The sequence below is a fragment of the Eumetopias jubatus genome, unplaced genomic scaffold, assembly GCF_037043125.1.
Source record: "Eumetopias jubatus isolate StellerSeaLion01/CBP00866 unplaced genomic scaffold, mEumJub1_p1.0 scaffold_12, whole genome shotgun sequence".
NCBI classification, from domain to species: domain Eukaryota; kingdom Metazoa; phylum Chordata; class Mammalia; order Carnivora; family Otariidae; genus Eumetopias; species Eumetopias jubatus.
The window spans coordinates 87690414-87713901 of NW_028274818.1; the positions used below are offsets into that span (position 1 = coordinate 87690414).

The following is a 23488-nucleotide window of genomic DNA, read 5'->3' on the forward strand; positions in this document are numbered from 1 at the left end:
GAACACGGGTGTGTTCCCCCAGCTCTCCACGGCTCAGTTTTCTCATCTCTAAAATGTACACAATGGGGGTGCCTGGATGGCTCAGTCGGTAGAGCCTCCTACTCTTGATTTTGGCTCAGGTCATAATCTCAGGGTCATGAGATCGAGCCCCGCATTGGGCTCCGTGCTGATTGTGGATCCTGCTTAAGATTCTCTCTCTGCCTCTCCCCCAGCCCATGCTGTCTCTTTCTCTCTAAGAATAGAATAAAATAAATAAGAACAAAACAAAATGGAGAGAACGATGATCCCTCTCTCACTGAGCCTCCGTGAGGAGTACGCGGTGATCTCACAGAAGTGCTCATGGTAAGCATCGAATCAGGGCAGCCTATGATTATTTCTACTTGCTGTGAATATTATTGTACCCTATCCAGTGTCCAGCACATATAAACTCTCAACAAATGATAGGTCTGATTATTAGCCTAGACCAGAACCGGAAGCAGGGTGGGGTTCATTGGAGAGTTGAAATGTTCATTTTAAAAATTTGAAGAAACAACCCAAAGGAGCCTTTGATGCTTCTTCCTTTCCATAATTGTACATCAGTTAGGAGTAGCAAGCTCATTATTTCCCTCGAGGTGGGGAGGGCAGTTTCAGTGGCGGGTTGGAGGCCATCCCCCTTGTGGAGGGAGGTGGTCTTCTCTGATGTCTCTGGGGGGCCCAGGTAGGAGGAGTGTTGCCAGCGCTTGATTGCCTGTTCGATCTGAGGAGGGTGGCTTGGCCTCTCCCGGGGAAGGGCCTCATTAAGGTTAGTGAGGGGTGTGTTTCCGAGGACATCCAACGGCAGCCTGGGGCTGCCGCAAAACGCGTTCGGTTTCCTCATTTTGTCTCAAGCAGATGTTGCTGATGTCTACACGATGTTCCTCCTTCTTGCTAGCTATGGGAATGGGTCCTCCTTGGGCGCCGCTCATCAGGCGTGGCCCGACCATCATCATCAGCATAAACCAGAGCAGCACCTTCCCTTTGGCTCGTCACCCATGTGCTAGGGACAGCGTGCCCGCACTTGGTGTACTCAGGGGCCCCTCTGAGGATTAAAGGAGTTACAGGGCCTCTGTAGCCGTCCGGCAAGATGTGGCTGCTCCAGCTTCAGTCATCATCAAGGTTAAATCCGATGACCAAATTCAGTTTCTCAGTCGCACCAGACACCGTTCAGGGGGACAGTGCAGTTATAGAACACTTCCGTCGCTGCGCCCAATTCTCCTGGACCAGTGCCGGTCTAGGCCGAGAGTCGGCGCACTATGGCTCATGGCTCCACGGACTGAATTTGTAAACAGAATTTTATGGGAACACGGCCGTGCCTGCTTGTTTGCGTGCTATCTGAGGCTGCTTCTGAGGCTACAGGACAGAGTGGTGTGGTTTCGACAGCAGCCGTGTGGTCTTGCGGAGCCGACAGTAATCACTCTTATCCTTGAAGAAGTTTGCTGACCTCTGGTTTAGATCATTGCCTGGCACTTGGTAAGCGTTTAAGTAAACGATTGCTATTTTTTATTTACATAAGATCACATAACTTTTCTAAATAACCTTTCAACGTAGGTCTTCTTCTCTCCATCCCTGATGAGAAAACTGGGGCTGGAGTTCTATACTAGAACTTTCAAGAGGGCCAAGACCTCATCAGTCTCATTTATCATTTACCCTGATATCTGGGGAGGGGGCCAGTGTCTGGCACCTGATAGACGTTCAGTACACGTGTGGTGCGCGGTGAGTGAATAAATAAATGAATAAAGGGCTTCCCGGACAGATAGAAAAATCTGATCGGCTCCATGCAACCGATGAGGAAACGGAGAGCCCTTAGAGGGGAGTTGCCTTGTTGGAAGGCGGTGAAGCAGCTGCAGAGTGTAAGTTGTCTGTGTGTTGTCTAAACCTTCTGCTCCACCACTCCACTCCCTCTGGAAGCTGCCAGAACACAGAGCGGGCGCCTCCCCTCAGCCTGCTGCAGCCAGACATTTGTTTAGCGTGGGCTTGTCCTCCTCTCCAGCTGCTGACTTCAGCTGCGGTGTGGTGCTCTTGGACTTGAAGCTCCCATTCTGATGCTGTGGCTTCACAAAGCCCTGCTGCGGAGGCACTGGGTCCAAGTAGGTCGGCCAAGTTTGAATGATCTCTCTTTCGGCCCCTGCAGCCCAAGTGTCTGCGTTGACGCCATCTGTGATTTGACAAAGTTGTTACAAGCCAGGCTAAGAGGACCATGGGGGTATCGTTAGCCGTTAAGCCAGAGGCCGAGGGGAACTTAATTTTTGAAGCACCTTCTCAGATGCCTTCTCCTGGAGTGTGTCTGCTCGATGTGGCTTCCCACGGAATGAAGCTGAAGATGCAGGAAATGAACCCGGTCCGTCACTGCTTCCGGCCACCAAGTCACAGAATTCCATCTCTTGCGCCGGGAGTGGTTTCTTGAGGGCTCTGAAGACTAGAGCCACAGGGTCTCCGTTTTCTGGCTTCCTTATCTTGTGTTTATTTTGCATGTGCTGTGGGGCTGGACTGCCTGGGTTTGAATCCTGCCTTCCCCACCTGCTGCTGTGGAATCTTGGATAAGTTCCCTCCTCTTCCTGTGCCTCACCTTCCTCTTCTGCACAGAAAGGCCAGTAACGGGACCTACCACATAGCTGTTGGGAGGATTAAAGGAACCAGTACATATAAAACATTTAGAATGATGCTTGGCTCATAGTGCCTGCTCCAAAAGGGATGACGATGATTCCCTATTCTAATCTTTCATTTCCGAGGAGGAGGGGCTGTGTCTTGCCTGCCTTTAAATCTCTCACTAAAAGTTGGGGGGTCTCAATCTTGACCATCGGCAGGGGCCTGGAAAGGAACTTAACAAGGGAGTTAAGCCAGGTGGGGAATTCTGAAATGGAGAATACAAGTTTTGTCTCAAAGGGGGAGCTATTACTCATTCACTCAGAGCGTGTTCATTGAGCATTTTGCACGGGCCAAGCACTGTTTTGGGCATGGGGATACAGCAGTGAATGAATGAGACAACATTCCCCGCCCTCTTGGACTTTACATGTTAGTGGACTCATGTCCAACTGCCCTGTCACCGTGGGAGAATATGGGCCCATGGTTGCTCTAACTTCCAATTTTGGAAAGAAAAGCCAGTAACTTGGGTTTTTAAAAATCATAAACTTTCCTACTGTACATATTGGTGATGGTTTCAGTGCAGGGGGGTTCCAGGAGCCCGAGGGCCACCGGTTTGCAGCCGCTGCTGTGAGACAATCCTCCGGTGGCTGTGGGGGGAGACGTGCCTTCTCTGCAAAGTGGAAGCTGGCCTGACCTCACTCAAGGTCATTGGCACAGAGTGCCTCCTTCGTCTCCCGCGTGGAGATTCTTGTGGCTTTTTCTGCCCACAGTGCAGATGACGCTGCTACGCTGCAGATTGCAGGCAACCGGTCCGAATATTCCTTCTCTTGGATGGCAGCTGTGGCTGGGTTCCCAGCCCCCAAAAAGCAGATGACAAGGGGACAGAAACAGCATCCTTGTCAACACCTGCGGGGGGTGGGGGTGGGCAATAGGGTGGTGGCGGTGACATGGAGAAAATGCAGTGGGTCGGCGAAGTGCTTGCCTTTGAAAGCAGAGAATTAATTATCTTTGTTGCCCGACTCCTTTAGAAGTGGAGAATCGATCTAAAAGCCTGTGTGGGAAGGACTGGGAATAGGAATAAGGAGCACAGAACTTTAGGGGGCAGTCAGGAACAATCTCTAGCAGCAGGAGGTTTCTGGAGGGTGAGTGGCGCCATTCCCGAGAAAATGTAAGAAATTGTCACGGAGCTACTTTTTGTTCAGTGTTGTGCACGGTGGTTAAAGTGCTAGCCTTTCCACATGGTTACCTGTAAGTGGGCCGGCTGTGTGCTCTCTGGTTTGCCTCAATCCCCACCATTCCCTATTGTACTTTAACTACTTACTTGACTCCTTGATGCTACTGGCCTTGCTTTCTGAGAACCTGGGACTGGTGCCCTCTGTTTTGAAGAAGGTAGAGTGCTTGAGCCGGTGGGCTCCAAGCTCAAACCCACCTGTCTGATCTGGCTTTTCCTAGCGGTGTGACTCTGGACACATTGATCTATCTCTGTGATTATACCTCTCAGGATCCTAGCAGGAAATAGAAATGACTTGGGTGGCTTTAATGAAGAAAACTTAATGATGGGATTGTTTAACACCTGTTGGGAGGAAGAAGCAAGTGGAGGAAATATGTGGGACCTATAGAGCTAAAGGATTAAGGGACCACCTGCAGGAACGGTGGTCCTGGATGGATGCAACTTCTTCCCAAAGGCGGTATCAAGGCAGGGAGCAAAGGGAAGAAATACCCCAGCCTCTCTCCTTTTCTCCAGTCACCTGTTGGTCCCACCCATTGGCTGAGCACAGTAGAAAATGGGTTAATTCTGCAGGGGGCAGCCTCCCTGGGCTCAGATCACAGCAGAGTCAGTGAAGAATGGATCTGGGAGGGAAGACAAGGGGAAAGCAGCACACAGATCCTCAGTTTCCTGATCTTGAAAGTGGAGGACAGTGTGGCAGCCTAGCTCAAAAGGTTATTGGGAGGGTGAAAATACTCAGGGACATGCCTGGTAAATAGGAAGTGCTCAATAAATATTAAGCCTCAGTGTGGGTCTCAAGCTGTTCCCAGGGAATAAGATCTTCCTTTTCCGGAGGAGAGAGTTCTTCCCCCTCCTTTCCCTACAGTGGTGACCTGGGATGATGAGTGTTTCTTTTGGGTGGGGGGAGTATGAGGTGGAGGGGTAGTGGGTAAAAACAAAGGCTCTGCAGTCTGATAGCCTGGGTTCTAGCCCGACTGTCACTTACTGAGAGGTTATTTAACTTCTCATGCCTCATTTTCCTCATCTGTATAATGAGACTATTAGTAGTTCTTATGTCATTGAATTGTGGGGATTAAATGAGTTCGTCTATGTAAAGAGCTTAGGACAGTGCCTGGCACATAGTAGACAGTACATCAATATTGTTAGTTACTCTTGTTGTTGTTGCCATCTTCCTCTTCCTCCTCCTCCTCCTCCTCCTCTTCTTCTTCTTCATCATCATCATCATTTATTACCACACTGGGTTAACTCCAAGCCAAACTGACCTGTCGTCAATAGAAAATTCGCCACTGGATGGAGTCCATCCCACCCACCCTCTCTGGAGCTTCATTGATCATACCATTATCTTCTCGTCCTCCCACAGATATGATATTTCAGGGAGTGATTGATAGGCGTGTGAGTGTGTACGTGGGGAAGGGTGGGCTTGTGCCTGACTCTGGGGACACAGTGCTTTGTTATGCAGAATAGCTTGCCTGTCATCCCACTACGGTCCCCTTCCTTGAAAAGTTCCAGGCTATTTTTGAAGCCCTCACGGCTCACATGTTCCTTTCTGCATCATGTCAATGCCAGTAGAGGAAAATTGGAACCTTTTGGCAGAGTATAAAGCAAAAGAGATTTCAAAGTGCATGGAGGATGAGTGTAGCTCAAATGACAGGGTATTAAGACGTGACAAGAATGCTGAGTTTCGAGACTGCAGGCAGCTTGTGTATTTGTATTTAGACCTTGTCAGATTTCTTGGGAAATCAGTAGAGGTGCCAAAGGTTAATGTCGTCTCTAAAAAGGCACCAATTGGTAGAAACACCTCTTGGCCCCTCACGCTTATACATTCTGCGAGATCAGCAAAGGATGCTGGGAGCGGAGAGGGCAGCTGCGCCTAGTCCTGGGCCCAGGGGCACAGAGTTCTGCAGAGCACACGCGCCTGGCGATGGAGGGAAACACATCAATGCTCGGTGCCTGGGAGCTTTGCAGCTTTGCTATTGATGGGAAACAACCCCCTGTAGCCAAACTAAATGCATGCGAAAACGTGGGTCTAAAAAGTAAAGGCGCCAAACCCACACCTTTTGCACATTAATTGCCCCCTCCTCTCCTTCCTTCGAGGGCAGAATATGACTTTGGAGACAGGTAGACCTGAGGTCTAGTCCCTCTTCTGTCTCTTACCGGCTCTTTAGTCTTCGGTGTGTGGCTTTAAGATTCAGGGAATCTCTCTGAGGCCCCGTTTCCTTATTTGAAAGGATTGTTGTAGCACTCCCAGGGCTAGAGACCACGGTGGTCCGGGACCCCTGGGACTCAAAAAATACGTTTGCCGAACTGCTCTGTTGTGTTAAATTCTCCCCGTGGCCCTGATGGGGAGGATAAACAGAACTTCTTTGCACAAAGGAGGAGACTGAGGCACAGAGTGGCTTGTCCGCAGCACAACCTGAGTAGTGGAGCCTTGGGAGGCAGTACGGACTAGCGGTTAGGGCTCAACCGGCCTCTGGAGTTCTGAGAGCAGGCCTGTTTTTCTCAACTGTTGAATAGGGGATAATAACAGACTTGCTTTCTCTGGGTCTTTTGAGGGTTACTTGAGATGGCTCAATATACACAGCATGTGCTTGGGATACAGTAAGCACTCAATAAAGTATCCGCTGCTACTGTTCTTAGCGGGAGTAGCGATAAAACAGGTAGTTATTATAGCCGTGGTGGTGATGGTGATAATTCGGTTGCGTCCCCTGGGACTCATGTTGGTTTGTGAGTGTTGACATCTCAGAGAATTGCGAACCTAATCTTTGTTCTTTTTCTCTGCTCCTGTGAGGACAGATGGTGTCTAGTTATTCTCTGATGCTTTTTCTAAGACCACCATCCTCCGCCTTTCTCTTCCCAATCCTGGGACTGAGGAGGTAGACTTCTGTGCACTGCATCTCTTGGGCTACTTTGCTGGCTGACTTTTGTGTCAGTGAGCCCAGTGGGAGGGGGCAAGCAGAGCCTGGGGGACGGGGGAGGAGAGAGAGCTTGAGGTATTGTCCCCCCTCCATGCCCTCCTTTGGTCTCTGGCCTCCCTCCGCCATGACAACTCCTGGCAGGGGGCCCCTCTTCTTTGGTTCCAGCTCTCACTGGGCTCTTGTTACACTGTTTCATTAGATTATAGCCATAGGTGTGGTGACAGTTTTCCACAGTTGTTAGTGTCTTTAAATTGAACATCTAGGGTGAATTCCATTGCCTGCTGAGACCCCCGACAGACAGATAAATCTATAAAAAAGGCAACGTATTGGATCGTTTCCATTCTAAAAAAATAATGCGGTACAACAGTTTCGGAAAAAAAGTGGCAGTCTTACAAAGTTAAACAGAGTTCCTGTATGACACAGCGGCTCCATTCCAAGGTATTTACCAAGATAAATTATGCATCCACCCAAAGACGTATAAATGAATGTTTGCAGCAGTTTTATTCATAGTAGCCAGAAACTGGGGGCAAAAAAAAAAATTCCCCAAACATCGATTAACAGATGAACAGATAAAGAAACGTTGGAGGAACTGTATCATGAGATACTACTTAGCAGTAAAAATGAACTAATTACTGACACTGACAACTGTATTATTAATCATTAATAATCAAAACGTTATTCTGAGTGATTGAAGGCAGACACAAAATAGTCCATACTGTATGATTCCATTAATTGGTAGTAAGAGAAAACTGCTCAGTGGTTGCGGGGGTGGGGAATGGGGCGAGGACATTAATGGGAAAAGGGTACAGGTGAGCTTCTGGGGTGGTATAAACATTGTATATCCTGATCGTGGTGGTAATTATGCGGATGTAATTCATCTGTCAAAACTCATCAAACTGTGCATCTAGAATGGTATATTTTCTCTTGTGTTAGATGATACTTCATGAAGTTGATTAAAATTTATATGTGCTTTATTATCTTAAAATACTAGGGAAATACAGAATTATAAAAAGAAGAACAAAAAGCACAAGTCCTTATAACCGGAGATCACCGCCGCTATCAACATTACATGTTTCCTTCCAGGTTTTTTTTTTTTTTCTGTTTTTCTGTGTGTAGATCTTCCACCCTGAGCTTGTCTTATTCAAATAAAAAAGAAAGCAAGTGGAAAGTCTCTATCACGAGGACATGTTTTGCTATGATTTTACTGGGCCTCAGGGCACCTGGGATAATGGTGAGAAGGTCTTGTCCTGTATACCCGAATATATGGAGAGGAAACGAAAATGTTTAGTGAAGGTGGCATACTGGAGGAACAGGTGTGTGTGGGAGGGTCATGGTCATTGGCTTCAAATCTCTACCAATCAATCAGTCAAGTAAATATCATTGAGCTCCATTATGTACTTGCACTAGGGATATATGGTAGTGAACAAAGGATGTGGTTCTTTTTTTTTTTTTTAAAGATTTTATTAATTTATTTGGGAGAGAGTGAGAGAGAGAGAGCATGAGACGGGGTAGGGTGAGAGGGAGAAGCAGACTCCCCGCTGAATGGGGAGCCCGACGAGGGGCTCGATCCTGGGAGTCGAGGATCATGACCTGAGCCAAAGGCAGACACTTAACCTACTGAGCCACACAGGCACCCCCAAGCCTATGGTTCTTCTGCTTGAATGGAGTTAACACTCTAGGAAGGAAAAATATTATCATTAGTAGTGCCAATGGTAACAATAATTAGAAATAGCTAATATTTATGACAAATCTATGTGCCAGTTATTTGTTAAGGCTTATTTTTTTTCTGTACAAGTTTTTAGTATGTTGTTGTATTTCATCTCCCAGTGACTTAGTGAGTTGGTACTCTTTTTTATCCCCCTTTTATTGAAAATCATAAGAGGTTGAGTCACATGGGATCTCACAATAAGTAGATGAAGCCCAGACTGGCGGGTCAGGGAGGACTCTCCCAGATGACATTTAGTCAGAGATCTGAAGAATGATAGGAGTTAGGTAAACAAGAAGCAAGCTTCAGAGATTACAGACAGCGGCCGAGAGCCACGGGCTGGTTTTGAGGGGCAGTTCCAGGTTAGATGGGATATAATTGGTGAATGGAAGTGAGTATGGGCGGTGAAGGAGGAGTCAAGGGTGGCTCCCAGGGTGAGTGGTGCAGGCACATCCCGAGGGAGGAGGCATCAGAAGTGAGGCAGAAGAACAAGAACTTGATCTGGGGCATGTTCAGTTTGCTCTCCAGATGGTGGGGCTTAAGAAGTAGGTGGATAGATGGTTGTGGGTTGCTCTCCAAACGGTTCTGGACTGGGAGGTACAAATGTGTGGTCACCAGCATGAATAGAGTTAGGAAGTCTCCCGGATTGACAAGATGGCCTGGGGAGAGAGCGTTTGCAGCAGAAGACACCAGAACCCGGGACAGAGTCTTGAGGAATTTCAATACACAAGGGCTGGGGGCAAGAGTCAGGAGGAGAAGCTGTCCCAGGGAAGGGAGGAAGGGGCCACCTAGGGCAGGGTCAGAGAGTTAGAGGAGGCCTACTTCTGTGCAGTCTTTTTTTTTTTTTTTTAAAGATTTTATTTATTTGAGAGAGAGTGAGAGAGAGCATGAGTGGGAGGTGGGGAGAGGGAGAAGGAGAAGCAGACTCCCCGCTGATCAAGGAGCCCGATGCAGGACTCGATCCCAGGACGTTGGGATCGTGACCTGAGCCAAAGGCAGATGCTTAACCGACTGAGCCACCCAAGCGCCCCCTTCTGTGCAGTCTTAAGAACTCTCTAATAGTAGAGTTGTCTGTAGGAGGTGGAGAGCCTTTTGTCCTGGAGGTGTGCAATGAAAGTTTGGTGACCATCTCTTGGGGATGTCGTAGGAAGGATGCTTGCATCAGGATGGGGTGAGATTAGATGTCTTTCAAGTGGCTAGGGTTGTTTGGTTCTTTGTAAGTGACAGAAATGGACTCTAGTTGTCTTAAAAAAAATCAATTGGAAGCATCTGGGGTACCATATTCACACAATACCAGGCCTTAGAAAGTACAGGGTTGGGTTCAGAGTCACTCTTGGGTCTAGGTGGCAGGAACTGAGCAACCTTTGCAGGGCCACAGTATTGATTCAAGAATTAAATTCCTAGGAGAAAGAATGTGATTAGTTGATCTTGGGTCACGTGGCCAAGACCTTGGCCAGGAGAGAGCTGCAGCCTTGACTGACAAGACCCATCAGGACTGCATACAATGGAGAAGGGCTGGTTTCCCAAAGGAAGGTCAACATGCCAGTTACCAGAAGAAGGGGCAGTGGGTGCTGGGCAGGCAAAACCAACAGATACCCTTTATAACATCCATGGCCCTGTCTTTGATTTTTTGCAAATATTCATATAGCAGGCCACTGCCCCCTCCCCCCATGCCCGACTCCTTGCAGATTTGTAAGCCAGAGAATTAAGCTTTCTGTTTGCTTTTTAGAGTGAGTTGGGGGACCGAGGTTGACATGAATTGATTTATCTCTGGGCTTCAAGCTCCAAAGGCACAATTTGGTGGATGCGACTCATTGTCATGTCGAGAAAGTCCTTGGCCTTGTGGCTATGTGGTCCCTCCTTCATAAGCAAGGGTGGGAGCTGGAAGTAGGCAGACAGTGTAAATCACAGTTGCATCAGCGAGGAGGATGGGCCCACCCCACCAGCACTTACTGAAAAGAAGCCCAAGTAATAGGTGTCTGTGCATAAAGGAGACTTGTCAATTGTTTTATCTCCTGGCACTCTCTCTTACTGAGCCAACTGCTAGGTGTACTTTTCTTCATCGAGTGCTGCACTAGTTATAGGAATTAAGGGAAGAGTGAGGCATATATCCCACCTTTCCTCGATTCCCCCAAATAGACCGATTGAATTGAGTGCTCTTAATATCAGACCCCTAATTAAAAAAAGAAAAGAGGTTTATTTATTTATAGGAATACATGGAACATAGGAGAAAATAGGGGACCTCACTGGCCAGTCTCCAGCTTCAGACCTTTTGGTTTATTAATCAGAAGTCCTTTAGTTTGAAGGAACAAAAACTCAATTCAAGTTGTTGTAGGCAACAAGGGATTTTAAAACTTACCTAGAAATGTCAAGGGGTGGAGATTCAGGCCTGGTTGGATCAAGGCGCTCATATGCAGTCATCAGGGATCTCCTAGCTTCTCTTTTCTCTTTCTTGGCCTCCCTTTCAGAACAGATAATAAAGGTGGTGGCAGACACATTCCTTACCAGCTTAGCAATACTGCTGGAAAGGACGTCCTCTTTCCAAATAATACCAGCAAAAGTCCTGAAACTGATTCTCCCTGGGCAGCTTGAGTCACATGCTCATCCCTGAATCCACACTGTGGCCTGGGTCCTATGTCCACCCTCCAGGAGCTGGAGGGTGAGGGCCACCTTAGCTAGCTCGTAGGAACTGGGGGTCAGAGAGGGACAATTTTCCAAAGGGGAAGAAACACAAAGGATGGATGCTGGTTAGGCAGAGACAAGAGATGCCCACCACACTTGGTTTCGGGAGTAGGTCTTCTGATCTGAGCGCTCCTGGGGCTAGATAGGCCTGGTGAAGGAAGGGATGTTGATATTTTCACTGAGGCCATGCCATTATGTCCTGCTGCCCCCACCTTCAGGGCCTGATCAAAAGGGGGAGGCCAAGGGGTCAAGGACAGTCTCCGTGTGTTATCCAAACAAGCCGGATGTTCCCAGCAGCTGTCCTGCTCAGGGGCCTGTCTCCCCAGGGTTGGTAGAGCAGAAGGTGGTAATGGGGGGTGGTTTTCTTCTCACGGGTTTATTTACTTCTGAGGCTTATTATTTACCTCTTGTTGGCTCCACTGCTTTATCTTGCTTAGTTAAATAAGTTTGGTAACGTTATAAAGGAAAACATTCCTTTCCTGCAACTGCTAACCACTGCAAGTTTATTGCTTTTGCTTTTGTGTTCTGAACCCCCAACCTCCAAAGTGCTTGGCTGTTGATAAAGACATGAAGTTTGCTCTTGCTTCTTCCTCTCTTACAGGAAGAAATCATCATCCTCAGAGCTTCAGGAATTCCTTATGAGACTGGGTAAATAAATGGTAGCCCACCCATATGATGGAATAAGATGCAGCTGCAGAACCAGAATGGGGTTGTTCTCTGAATATTGAGATAGAATGGGCCTCCAGATGTGTTAGTTTGGGAAAAGCATGAGTGGGGTGTGCAGATCAGCTTACTTTTCAACATTTGAATCATCTGGGGAGCTTTTTAAATGTACCTGCCCCCGGCCTCTCCCCCCGTAGCCCCTACCCCTCCCCACTTAATCAGAATCTCTGGAGGTGGGACCTGGGCACTGATTTGTTTTAAAAACTCCAAGTGACTCAGTGTCTCCAGGGCTGAGAACCAGTGGTATAGAGTTGCATCATATGGGGAAAACAAAAGGGACCTAGGTTAAAAAAAACCAAAATGGAAATACAGAATGTCTCACTCCACGTATAGGTGTAGACTCACATGAGCTCACACACACGCGGAGAATATTTCTAGAAAGACACACAAGAAACTGGAGAGGGTAATAGTTCCCTCCAATGATGGAGTAATGTAGTGATTCTCAACTGTATGCTCATCTGCAGTGTTTGAATTTGAAACCAGAAGCATGGCATACCGTTTTAAAGAGAAATTCTCACTGCACACTCTAGGCAGCTACACAGGACCATGAGGTGGCCGTCTGAGCTCATGTGGCTTGACTCTTGGGGCCAGCCACCTATGGATCCACACATATTGCCCCACTGGCCCTGGTCCTAGCTGCCTTCTTCTTGACTCAGCCGTGGTGAGCGATTTCTGAATGTGGGAATGACCAAAGAGCCACGTCATCCATTTATCCATTTGTTGTTCATGTATTCATTCATATTTTTATTAAGAATTAGATGGGAGGCAGGCATACTCCAGGCACATTAATCTGGTCTCATCCTCATAATCCCATATGAAGTAGGTGGTCTTATTCCTATTCTGTGGCTGGGGATATGTTCACCAAGAGACAACATGTAACCAGAGTGAGTCAGGATGACTGACTAAAACAGAGCCTGTAAACTGGAGGGACTCAGATGTCTTTGGATGGGTTGCATGGAGCTTTAAAAAAAGTCCTATCTGGCAATGTGGACCAGTGATCCCAGGGCTACTGTTGGATGGAGCTGAGTGTCCCTGGGATGGGCATGTGCCCTTCAGTTCCACTCAGCCACCCTTACCCTTCCCTGCCGTATTACAGCACTTGCCTCACTTAGTCACAAGGCCTGGCCTCAGTAGGCATTTGAGTTTGTGGCCCCCTGCTTCAAAGTAGGGGGGATGAACCCACCATTGTCTGTCCCATGGGGCTCCTGAGCTGAATTATCATGTGGAATGTGCCATTTCTATTCCAGTCTGCCCTTCGGCCTGCCAATGGGCGCTCCTCTGCCTGACATTTCCTCTGCGGACTGCATGCAAGGGGCTTTTGGCACGGATATGTTTGTGGAACAAATTCGCACCGTAGGGAATGAGTAAAATACATTATAGAAAGGGAGAGTCATCCAGCCTCGGCAGGGGTGTGGGGCAGTGGAGTCAGAAGAGTAAAGTTATACTGTGGTCATACTGTGCACGGAGGCCAGGCTACAGTATTTGAACTTTATTCTTTGGCCAGTGCCGTCCAATATGACTTTCATCGGTGCGTGTCCAGTATGGTAGTTGCTTGCCACATGGGACCTTGAGCACTTGCAATGTGGTTAGTGTGAATGAGGAACTCAATTTGAAATTTTCCCTAATTAATTTAAATTGGCATAACCCCATGCAGCTAGTGGCTGCCATGTTGGACAGTGCCGCTCTAGGCAATGGGCAGCCAGGGAATGTGTCAGAGCAGGGAAATAATATAAAAAGTGAGTTTTCAGAGCCTGAATTATTCCAAGATGGTATAGGCTGCATGGGGTGGAGGGTTTGCGGGTAGGAATCTTACTGACAGTACTTAGCATCTGTTTGGCACTTGCTGTGCCCATACACTACGCTAAGATTCCTTCATTCAATCCTCCTAACAACTCTGTGAGGAAAGTAGTTAAAATTTCTATTTTATGGGCTAGGGAACGGAGACAGAGCAAGGTCAATGGACTTATTCAAGGTCACAGAGCTAATAAATATGGCTCTGGTGTAGCATCCAGGCAGCTTGGCTGCAGAGCTTGTCTGGCGAACCCCTTTAACCTGGAAGGAAGTAAATTAACCTTCATTGAGAGCTTACTTTGTGCCCTGCTTCTGTGCATTTTTTTAAAAGATTTTATTTCTTTGAGAGAGCGAGCGAGCACAAGAGTGGGGAGGGTCAGAAGGAGAAGCAGACTCCCCGCCGAGCAGCAAGCCCCATGCGGGGCTCGATCCCAGGACCCTGGGATCATGCCCTGAGCCGAAGGCAGATGCTTAACCGACTGAGCCACCCCGCTTCTGTGCATTTATACATGATGTCTCATTTAGATTTCATAGTGATCGTGTGACACGGGTAACCTCGTCTTCTTTATGGCTGTGGAAACCTTTGGCGCATAGGGATGAGCTATCAAGGCGGACTCATCCGTTTCTGGGGAGCCCAGTTAAGGCTTGGCAGCAGGATTGCCCATCTGAGTCGCTGGGGGCAGTTAGGGTGGCATCAGCGGGGAACATACAGGAGGATATGGCACAAAAGATGTTGCGAAGGAAGATGCAGTAGGATTTAGCAACTGACTGGATGGCGGGGGTGAGGAAAGTGGGGGCGGATTTCTTCTGGAACAGTGAGAGAGATGACACACGCAAATGCAGCGACACCGTGTAAGTGGTGTGTGGGCTCCAGAGGAAGACAGACCTGGTTTCAAACACAGGCGCCGCCACGTACTAGCTGGACGCCCTCGGGCACGTCATTTCTCTCTGAGCATCGGCAGCCCTGTTGACACAATGCAGGTCAGCACATCTTCCTCACAGGGCCGTGACACGGCTCAGGTGACAGCATGGGTGTGACAGCCCTCTGTGGACTCAAGTGGCATGGCCACGTTGGGTCAGTCTTCCGAAAGCCAGGAAGCTAGGTGTCGGTTGGAAACGGTGCCTTTTATCGTGGAGACGGTTCGGGACAGCCTCTGGGGGCAGCCCCGCCTCATCTTCGACAATAGGCAGAGTTCCATGCCTGTGAACTGGCTTTGCCCCGGTAGCAAAAAAGGATCCTCTCCAGCCTTAGCAAAGCAAGATTTGCACGCTGGTGACTCCAACTCAAATGCCCCTTTCCACCCCACACATTGTGTGTGTGGCCTCATTTGTGCCTTGCAACAGCCTTCCGAGAGTAGGTGCCGTTATTATTCCCATTTTGGAGAAGACAAATAGAGGCTCCGAGAGGCGTAGTGAATAGCTTCAGCTTCTAGGTGGGAAATGAGGGTTCACACTCAGGTCCAGCGAGTCCCACGGGCCTGGCCTGGAACTCTTGGCAGAAGACAGGATTTTCTCCCTCGTAAGCTGGCTCTTTGGGGGCCTCCTGAGACAGATGAGAGTTGAGGAAAGACCCAAGGGCCCTTTTCTTTCTTCTCCCAACACAGATACCTGCAACCAGTGCTGGAATTTCTGTCACAGCTGGATACGGATGCAGGGACAAAGATTGCTTCTAGGGATCTCAGTTTTCCACTGTAGACTCTAGCGAGAATAAGGTAGAAGGGGAGAATCAGATCCAAAGAGAAAAAATAAAATGTTGATGACTGATGACTCAGCCCTCCTTGGAGGCAATGAATAAATTATAGTGGTTAGAATTGGGAATTTGGGGGTGGGGTGCAGTGTGAGACAAAGTTGGGATCCCAAGGCGTTCTTGGGGCAGATGCTCCGGAGAAGTCTCCTGGGCCTTTGACTACGGTCTTCTGCTTCTGGGATCAACCATTAGCTGGGATATTATTTTCCTATGGCTGCTATAGCAAGTTACTGCAAACATGGTAGCTTATTATGACACGAATTTATAATCTTATCGTTCTGGAGGTCAGAAGTCTGAAAATGGGTCTTATGGGGCTAAAATCAAGGTGTGGGCAGGGCTGCATTCCTTCTGGATGCCCCAGGGGACAATCTGTTCCTTGCCTTCTCTAGCTGCTGGAGGCCACCCACACTCCTTGGCTTGTGTTCCTTTCCAGCAAAGGCATCACCACTCCAAACTCTGCTTGTGTTGTCACATCTCCTCCTCTGACCCTCCTGCCCCCATCTGGTAAGGACCCTTGTGGTTACATTGATCCCACCAGTATAATCCAGAATAATTTTCCATCTCAAGATCCTTAATTTAATCCCATCTGTAAAGTCCATTTTCCCATGCAAGGTGACATTCCCAAGTTCCAGGGATTAGGATGTGGACATCTTTGATGAGGGTTGGTGGAAGGCATTCTTCCACCTACAAAGCTGACCGGGAACCTTCATGACCTTACATGGAATAAGGGAGGGGTGGAGGCGGACAGAGCTGGAGCTTTATCTCATCCTCTGCTGGAGCTGAGTGGCAGTTTCCCCTTTTAGACAAGTCATGCATGAATTCTCAGACATTTTCATTGCTCACCTGTCCCCTAGGCATTTGAGTTGGAGGCTCTGTTGTGTGGTCCTAATAAAGCATGGCTACTGACTGGCTTCTGAGGGCTGTAGGCTGCAGGCTTTTAACTTCTGCAGAGCAAAGAGCTGTTGAATAAATATGAAGCATCGAGGAATTCTTGGCTCTTACCAGGTACCTGTTTGAAAGTAGGACCTGGTGCGAGTTTCAGCAGCTCAGTAAGTGTTGTCTCTTATTTAAGCAAAATTGGTTTTATCCTGAATTTGCCAAACAGAAATGAGGGGGTGTTTATTTGTATCACAAAAGGATTTAGTTTGTTTCTTTAAATAGCCAGCCCTACTACTTTTCTTTATAGTGTTTTAGTTAATGGGAAGTTTGATTTGCACAACTTTCAGAAACACATTGGGTATAAGAAGTTCCTGCACCAGAAGCTCACCAACTTTCTTGTATGGTCCCAGCTTCTCCATAGAGTATGCTCCATAGGGTATAGTCAAGTCACCTGGCATATTGATTCTACCTTGCTCAGGATAGATTATTTTTTTCATGGTTAACTGGATGGCTGCGTTCAAGAGACCTTGACAGTGGCTGGTACCACTGCCCCTGTCCGTGGTGGTGGTCTTTGGAAGGCGAGCCAGGAGGTACATGCACCATAAGGTTGATTGGGCTTTCTTCTTTTTCTGTGGCTGAAAATTCATTCTTTTGTTCATTCGTTCACAAAGTACTGGTTTACTAAATATCACTTATGTACTGGAATTGGAGCAGATGCTAGGAAAGTAGAGAGGAGCCCCCCTCCCCCTCAAAGAGACTAAGGATGATGAAGATCTTGATGGATATTTTAGATGTTTTGAAGAAAAGACTAGTGAGATGACTTATAAATGGTGGTGGTGGGGAACAACTTGTCTAAAGAGTTCTGGGTTGAAGAAGAAATTAGAACCATAATAGACTAACTAATTAAAACACTATAAAGAAAAGTAGTAGGGCTGGCTATTTAAAACTTAAAAATGGCAAGTCGGTATTAGACACAGGATGCCACCAAAGCTGTACTTGAAAGGGAGGTTTTTAGCTTTAAAATATTTAATTAAAAAAATTTTTAAAGATTTTATTTATTCATCTGAGAGAGTGAGAGTGAGTGAGAGAGAGCACAAACTGGGGAGGGGGGGGAGAGGCAGAGGGAGAAGCAGGCTCCCCGCTAAGCAAAGAGCCCGATGCAGGACTTGATCCCAGGACCCTTGATCATGACCTGAGCTGAAGGCAGACGCTTAACCGACTGAGCCACCCAAGCACCCCTAAAATCTTTAATTTTTAATGAAGAAGAATGAGAATAAATTAACTGAGCAGCTCATTCAAGCAGCTTGAGAAAGAACAGTAAGTACAAGCAGCAGACATTTGTTGAATACTCATCATATGCTAGGCACAGTTCTGGGAGTGGATTAACTCATTTAATTCCGACAACTCCCCTATGATATGGTTGTTGTTGTTATCACCGTCATTTTCCAGAGAAGAAACTGAAGCACAGGGAGAAAAGATAATGTACCCAAGTATTACAGTTTGTAAATGATGCAGGATCCAAACCTGTCCATTGACTCCTGAATTCATACTGCTAACCAGCAAGTAATACAAGTACAAATATGAATAAGTAGTACAATTAAACTAAGCAGGACAAATAAAAGTACAAGTAACAATGAATAATGTAGGGGAAAAAATGCAGTCAAACTGAGAAATATATCCATGTCTTTAATGATAGAAAAGGGGATGCTTGGGTGGCTCAGTCAGTTAAGCTTCTGATTCTTGATCTCAGCTCAGGTTTTGATCTCAGGGTCATGAGTACAAGCCCTGCGTTGGGCTCCACGCTGGGTGTGAAGCCTACTTAAAAAAAAAAATAAAAAAAATTGACAATGAAGGAGACAAACCTCTGGAAAAAATAAAGAGAAAGACTACCTAACAATACAATGTGAAGAAGGAATGAGAAGGGGCATTTCATCATCTCAGATGAGCACACGCCATGAACACACATTGTGGAGAATCCTACGGACAGTTCCCAAGGCAAATATCAATTCCAAGAGTTAGTTTGAGAAGAGAGTGAGGGAGGAGTAAAGCTGCTAAAAGCTTGGAATGGACTGTTTTCATCCCTTTTGTTCCACAGTGTTCTGAAAGTTATAGAGATGGAAATATGAGAAGGGGGAAAAGATAAGGAAAGAAAAGAGGCATATCTATCAGAGAGGGTAAAGGAAAAATATTGTCAATGGAGCAAATGTGATTCTCTACCTGGAAAACACAATTTCTGCAACTGAAAACCCACAAAAAACTATTAGGAGTTAAAAAAAAGTGCCTACAAAATAAATATATTGCTTCCCTATTTGTAAGCCATCACCAGTTGGAAAACAGAATGGAAAAAGTGTCCAAATCACAATCACATAAAAACTCCCCTAGTACTAAATGAGAAATGTGTAGAGAAATCGAAGACTTCACTGGGAGACATGAAGTCAGAGTTTAATAAGGGGACACCCTATTCCTTATAGAAAGACTCGTAAAAGTGGCAGCTGTATGGAATTCTAAGTTTGAGACAATTTCAGTCAAAGTTCCGGTGAGTGTTTCTTTGACGGCGGGGGTGGGGGGGTTGACTAAATGCAATTCCAATAAGAATTCCATTGGTATTTTTAAAAGCCTGGTAAACTGATTCTAAAGTTCACTTGGAAGAATAAACATGCGGTGATTGCCAAGAAAATGTTGAAAGTAAGGATAATGAGAGAGGACTTGCCCTGCCAAGATATAACATATTCTAAAGCGACTATAATTAAAACCCATATTGCTGTACTCCAAGACAGAGCAGTGAAACAGAACAGAAGGCCCAAAGACAGACCCTAGTGTATATAATTATTTAGCATATAATAAAGTTGGCATTTGAAATCAGTGGGGAAGGGACGGGTTATTTAATAAAACATACTGGGACAATTGATCACCTATTAGGAAAAAAATGGCGAAGTAGATTCCCATGCACATCAGGTGGCAAGAAATTACAGATGGATTAAAGAATTTAAAGAGCAAGTCATGACGTAGACAAGTAAAAAAAAAGAATAATATTTATATGAAATTGGGGCATATGGGAGGGCCTTTTGAAGTATAGTTGGATTGAGTTTTCTTTGTCCAGTTTTTTCTTTTAGTAGTGTGCATAATATTTCTATTCTTGTATTTTTTTTTTTTAGAGAGAGAGTGTAAATGGGAGAGGAGGAGCAGTGGGAGAAGGAGAGAGAATCTCGAGCAGGGTCCCCACTGAGTGGAGAGCCTCACGTGGGTCTTGATCCCACAACCCTGAGATCATGACCTGAGCTGAAATCGAGTCAGACGCTTAAGTGTTTGAGCCACTTAGGCGCCCTTTTGTTCTTAATTGTTAACACACATATTCACACGTACAATGTCTTACATGGGGTTTCTCAATATCTGTAACCTTTTGAGGAATGAGACAAGAAACTTAGCACATCTCCATGTTATGGCCATTCTCCCACCCCCATTTCTTATGACTTAGATTCTTCCCCCTTTCCTCTCCCTCTTTGTGTGTGTGTGTGTGTGTGTGCGCGCGCGCGTGCGCGTGCGCACGTGCACATGCATGCACGTGTGTGTATGCGTGTGTGTTAAGATTTTTAATTTTTTTAAAAAAGACTTTATTTGTTTATTTGACAGAGACACAGTGAGAGAGGGAACACAAGCAAAGGGAGTGGGAGAGGGAGAAGCAGGCTTCCCGCAGAGTGGGGAGCCCGATGCAGGGCTCCATCCCAGGACCCTGGGATCATGACCTGAGTGGAAGGCAGATGCCTAATGACTGAGCCACTCAGGCGCCCCAAGATTTTTTTTTAACATTTTTATTTATTTTTATTATTATTTTTTTTAGGTTTTCCTTAACCCCAAGATTTTTAATTTTTGAAGTAATCTCTACACCCAGGGTGAGGCTCAAACTCACAACCCAGAGATCCAGAGTCGCACACTCCACTGACTGAGCCAGCTGGGCACCCCTCCCTCTGTTTTTTGTTCTTTCTTTCACCACTATTGCTTCTGCCTCTTTTCATTAATTTGTTTTGGTTATTGTTTTGTGGGGTGTATAAACTCTAGTACTTCTTTTGTGGGAAGTAAATTTTCTAAGTCCTTGTATTCTGAAAATGTCTTTATTTTGGACCCCCTCTGGGATACCAGTTTGGCTTTATATGAGGTTTTAGGTTGAAATGACTTTTCCTAAGCCTTTGAAGCTACTGCTCTATCATATTCTAGAATTCAGAACTGCAGGTGAGAAATCTGATGTCAAAATTATTTTTGTTCTGTTGTTGGTAATCTTATCTCTGTCCTCTACCTGCGCCTGCTGGACATGTTGGAATGATCTCGGATACCCTCACCCTTCAGTCTTTTCTTCCTCCATACCAATGGATGCTTGATAATTTATTTCTTTTCTTAATCTTCGGGGAATTTTCTTTTTCTGTTTTCTTTGATTAGACCTTTACCATTCTCTCTTGAACGTCCTTTTAGATGGGTATTAACATTTTTGGATCTATCATACAGGTTTTGCATCATTTCTTTGATTCCTTCTCACCCTTTTTATGGAATTCTGGGATATTCGCTCAATTTAGACTTCCAGTTTGCCAAGTTCCTCTTTAGCCGTGCCCATTCGGTTGTCAGCCCAACCACTGAGTTTCCAGTTTGGGCAGTAATATTTTTCATCCCCTGACCTGTGTTTTTCTTTGACTCTTGATTTTGTTTCAAAATGGAGGTAGGCTTATTTCACCTGATTATATAACTAGTATATACTCATTGAAAACATTTTGAACAATGTGGAAAAACATAAGGTTGAAAGTGAAAATAACGGGTGTTCTGTGAAAGGGAGCTATGTGCAAAATGACCTCCAAAGGCTGAAGGGGTGGAAGGACCAAAGAAAAAGGCCAAGTCCAGCTTGATAAGAAATGATTTAGTAAGGGGACTTAGGGACAGAAGCAGGTCTTGAGTGGCTGCAGGACAAGTAGATCTCCACCCCACCCCACCCCCCGCCTTCCATAGGATCTGCTTTTATAACCCCAGAGGCTGGGGAATACGTGTTGGTATACACCTGGGAGAGATGCTCAAGGATAGTTGTGTGTCATAGTCATATCTCCAGAGCACATCAAGGACATTATGTTCCAATGATGTATTTGAGGGTGTGGTTAGACAAGAAAGAATGAGGCTGGGGATGGTGCTCAAGAAGACTTCAGGTCACAGAGTCATCCTCATGGTGGATTTGTCCAGATGTCATTGGTCTGGTTCACATGATGGGCAATCCTACTGCCCAGAGATAACCATCACTGGCTTTTGTTGACCACTATTCATAAATTTCTCTCAAGGTTCATAAACATATAGGCACAGAGGGGACACACACACACACGTGTGTACATGATTTGACACAAATGTCTTTATACAAAGCATATATAACTTCTAAAATGCAGTAGCTACTAAAACAGAAAATGGAGTAAGCAAAGGAGAAAGAAATTGGCCTCTTTGGACATCTTCTTGGTTCCCAACCATGGGAATTTAAAAATTTTGTATTGCAAAAAATATCAAACATCTATTAAGGTAGATAGCTTAGTATAATGAATCCTCATGTGTCCATCACTCGGGTTCAAGTAATAATCAGTCATGATTAATTTTTATTCCATCTATAACCCTCCTTTTCTCCTTCCTGCATACTGAATTTTTTTTTTTTTTTAAGTAGGCTCCATGTCCAGTGTGGAGCCCAATGCAGGGCTTAACCTCATTCATGACCCTGAGATCAAGAGTCAGATGCTCAACCAACCAACCAAGCCACCTAAGTGCCCCTTGAGTTATTTTTTTTAAAGATTTTATTTATTTGAGAGAGAGAGTGTGAGCATACGTACTCCCCAGCCTCTGGGACTATAAAAACAGGTCCTGTGGAAGTGGGGGGCTTGTGCAGATCTACTTGTCTTGCAGTAGATGTGTGCGAGGGAGAGGGTCAGCAGAGGAGGGAGCATTGCTGTGTATTAAAAAAAAAATTCTTTTTTTCTCATTGCTTCCCTGTGATGTCATTTAACATATGCCTCTGTCACTTGTATTTTCTGTAAACTGGTAGTTGGATCAAAAGGCTTGAACTGATTCAGGTTTGATTATTTTAGCAAGAGTACCTCGTAGGTGGTGGAGTACTTCCTGGTACTTTCATCGGTAGGCAGAGCAAGTCGTCTTGTGATGTTAGCAGCCACTGATTGTTGCCCAGGTCCCTTGTCTCGCTAGGGATAGTCACGAACTTTCCTGGCCTGTTTTCATTAGCTGAGAATGCTCTTTGGGAAGATTCTGAGCCGGTTCCTACAGCGTGGTACATGTCCTCCAGGAGCCCACCGTTTAGAGTTTATAAAAGTTAGATTTAATACAGTCTCTGACCACCCCTTCCCCCAAGCAATAGAATCCCCAGATGGGGGAGCCATATCATAGGCGCCTTTAACTCATTGGAGTTCAAATATATGTATGTGTGTATTCGGTTGCAAACTACTAGAGTAACAAAGGAAACACTGCAGGTTTTTCCTCCACTCTTGCACTCAGTTGGCATTGCTCTTGGGTGAGATGGGGGCACGGGTCTGCCATGCCTGCTCGCTCTGTTTTTCTACGTGGCCCTTTTTATTATGCACGTGTCTCTGCGTGTGATTCTAGTGTTTAAATATATGTGCTTCTTGTTCATTCTGGACCTAAACCCAAGCCGACTACTTCATGTGGTGCCCGATCTAAGAAACCACGTTGTGTTTCAAAACCAGCGCAAGACCTGACAACTGAAGGGATCTTCTGGAGGGTGGTGTAATTTTGAGTATTTGTGGTCTTTTGAACCCCAGTTACCTTTAGAAGTTTAACTGATTTGCCGGGTGCAGTAGCAGTTTGGTTTCAATAAAGGGCAAGGTGGGGAAGCTGAGCCATTGTTCATCTTGCTATAAAACCTTTCTTGTTGCGAAGTCCAGGTTTAATGATCTCTTTTCCCTCTCTTCCTCCTCTCCACTTCCCTTCTTTCCTCCCTCCCTCCCTCCTTCCCTTGTTTTCTCTTTTGCAGTCTGCTGTTTTGTGGTGCACAAGCGGTGCCATGAGTTTGTCACCTTCTCCTGCCCAGGCGCCGACAAAGGCCCAGCCTCTGATGTAAGTAACGGGCACTGGTCCCCTTTATCCACCATAGTCAGTGTGTCCTTCTGGGTAACTATGGCTGCGCTTAGACCAAAAAAAAAAAAAAAAAAGGTGGGCTGTTCTTATTCTGAGACATG

The 23488-nt window shown here is 46.1% G+C and overlaps 1 protein-coding gene across 3 annotated transcripts in view; it reads left to right on the forward strand.

Moving 5' to 3' along the window:
• PRKCB (protein kinase C beta) overlaps positions 1 to 23488 on the forward strand; it is a 316975-nt gene that overhangs the window by 108916 nt on the left and 184571 nt on the right. For all 3 annotated transcript variants that reach the window (XR_003607171.2, XM_028090400.2, XM_028090399.2), the window contains exon 3: positions 23284 to 23366. Coding sequence is in view for 2 of the 3 variants with exons in the window: in XM_028090400.2 (XP_027946201.1) it covers positions 23284 to 23366 (83 nt within the window). In the remaining variant the exon portion in view is untranslated. The remainder of the gene's footprint in view (positions 1 to 23283; positions 23367 to 23488) is intronic.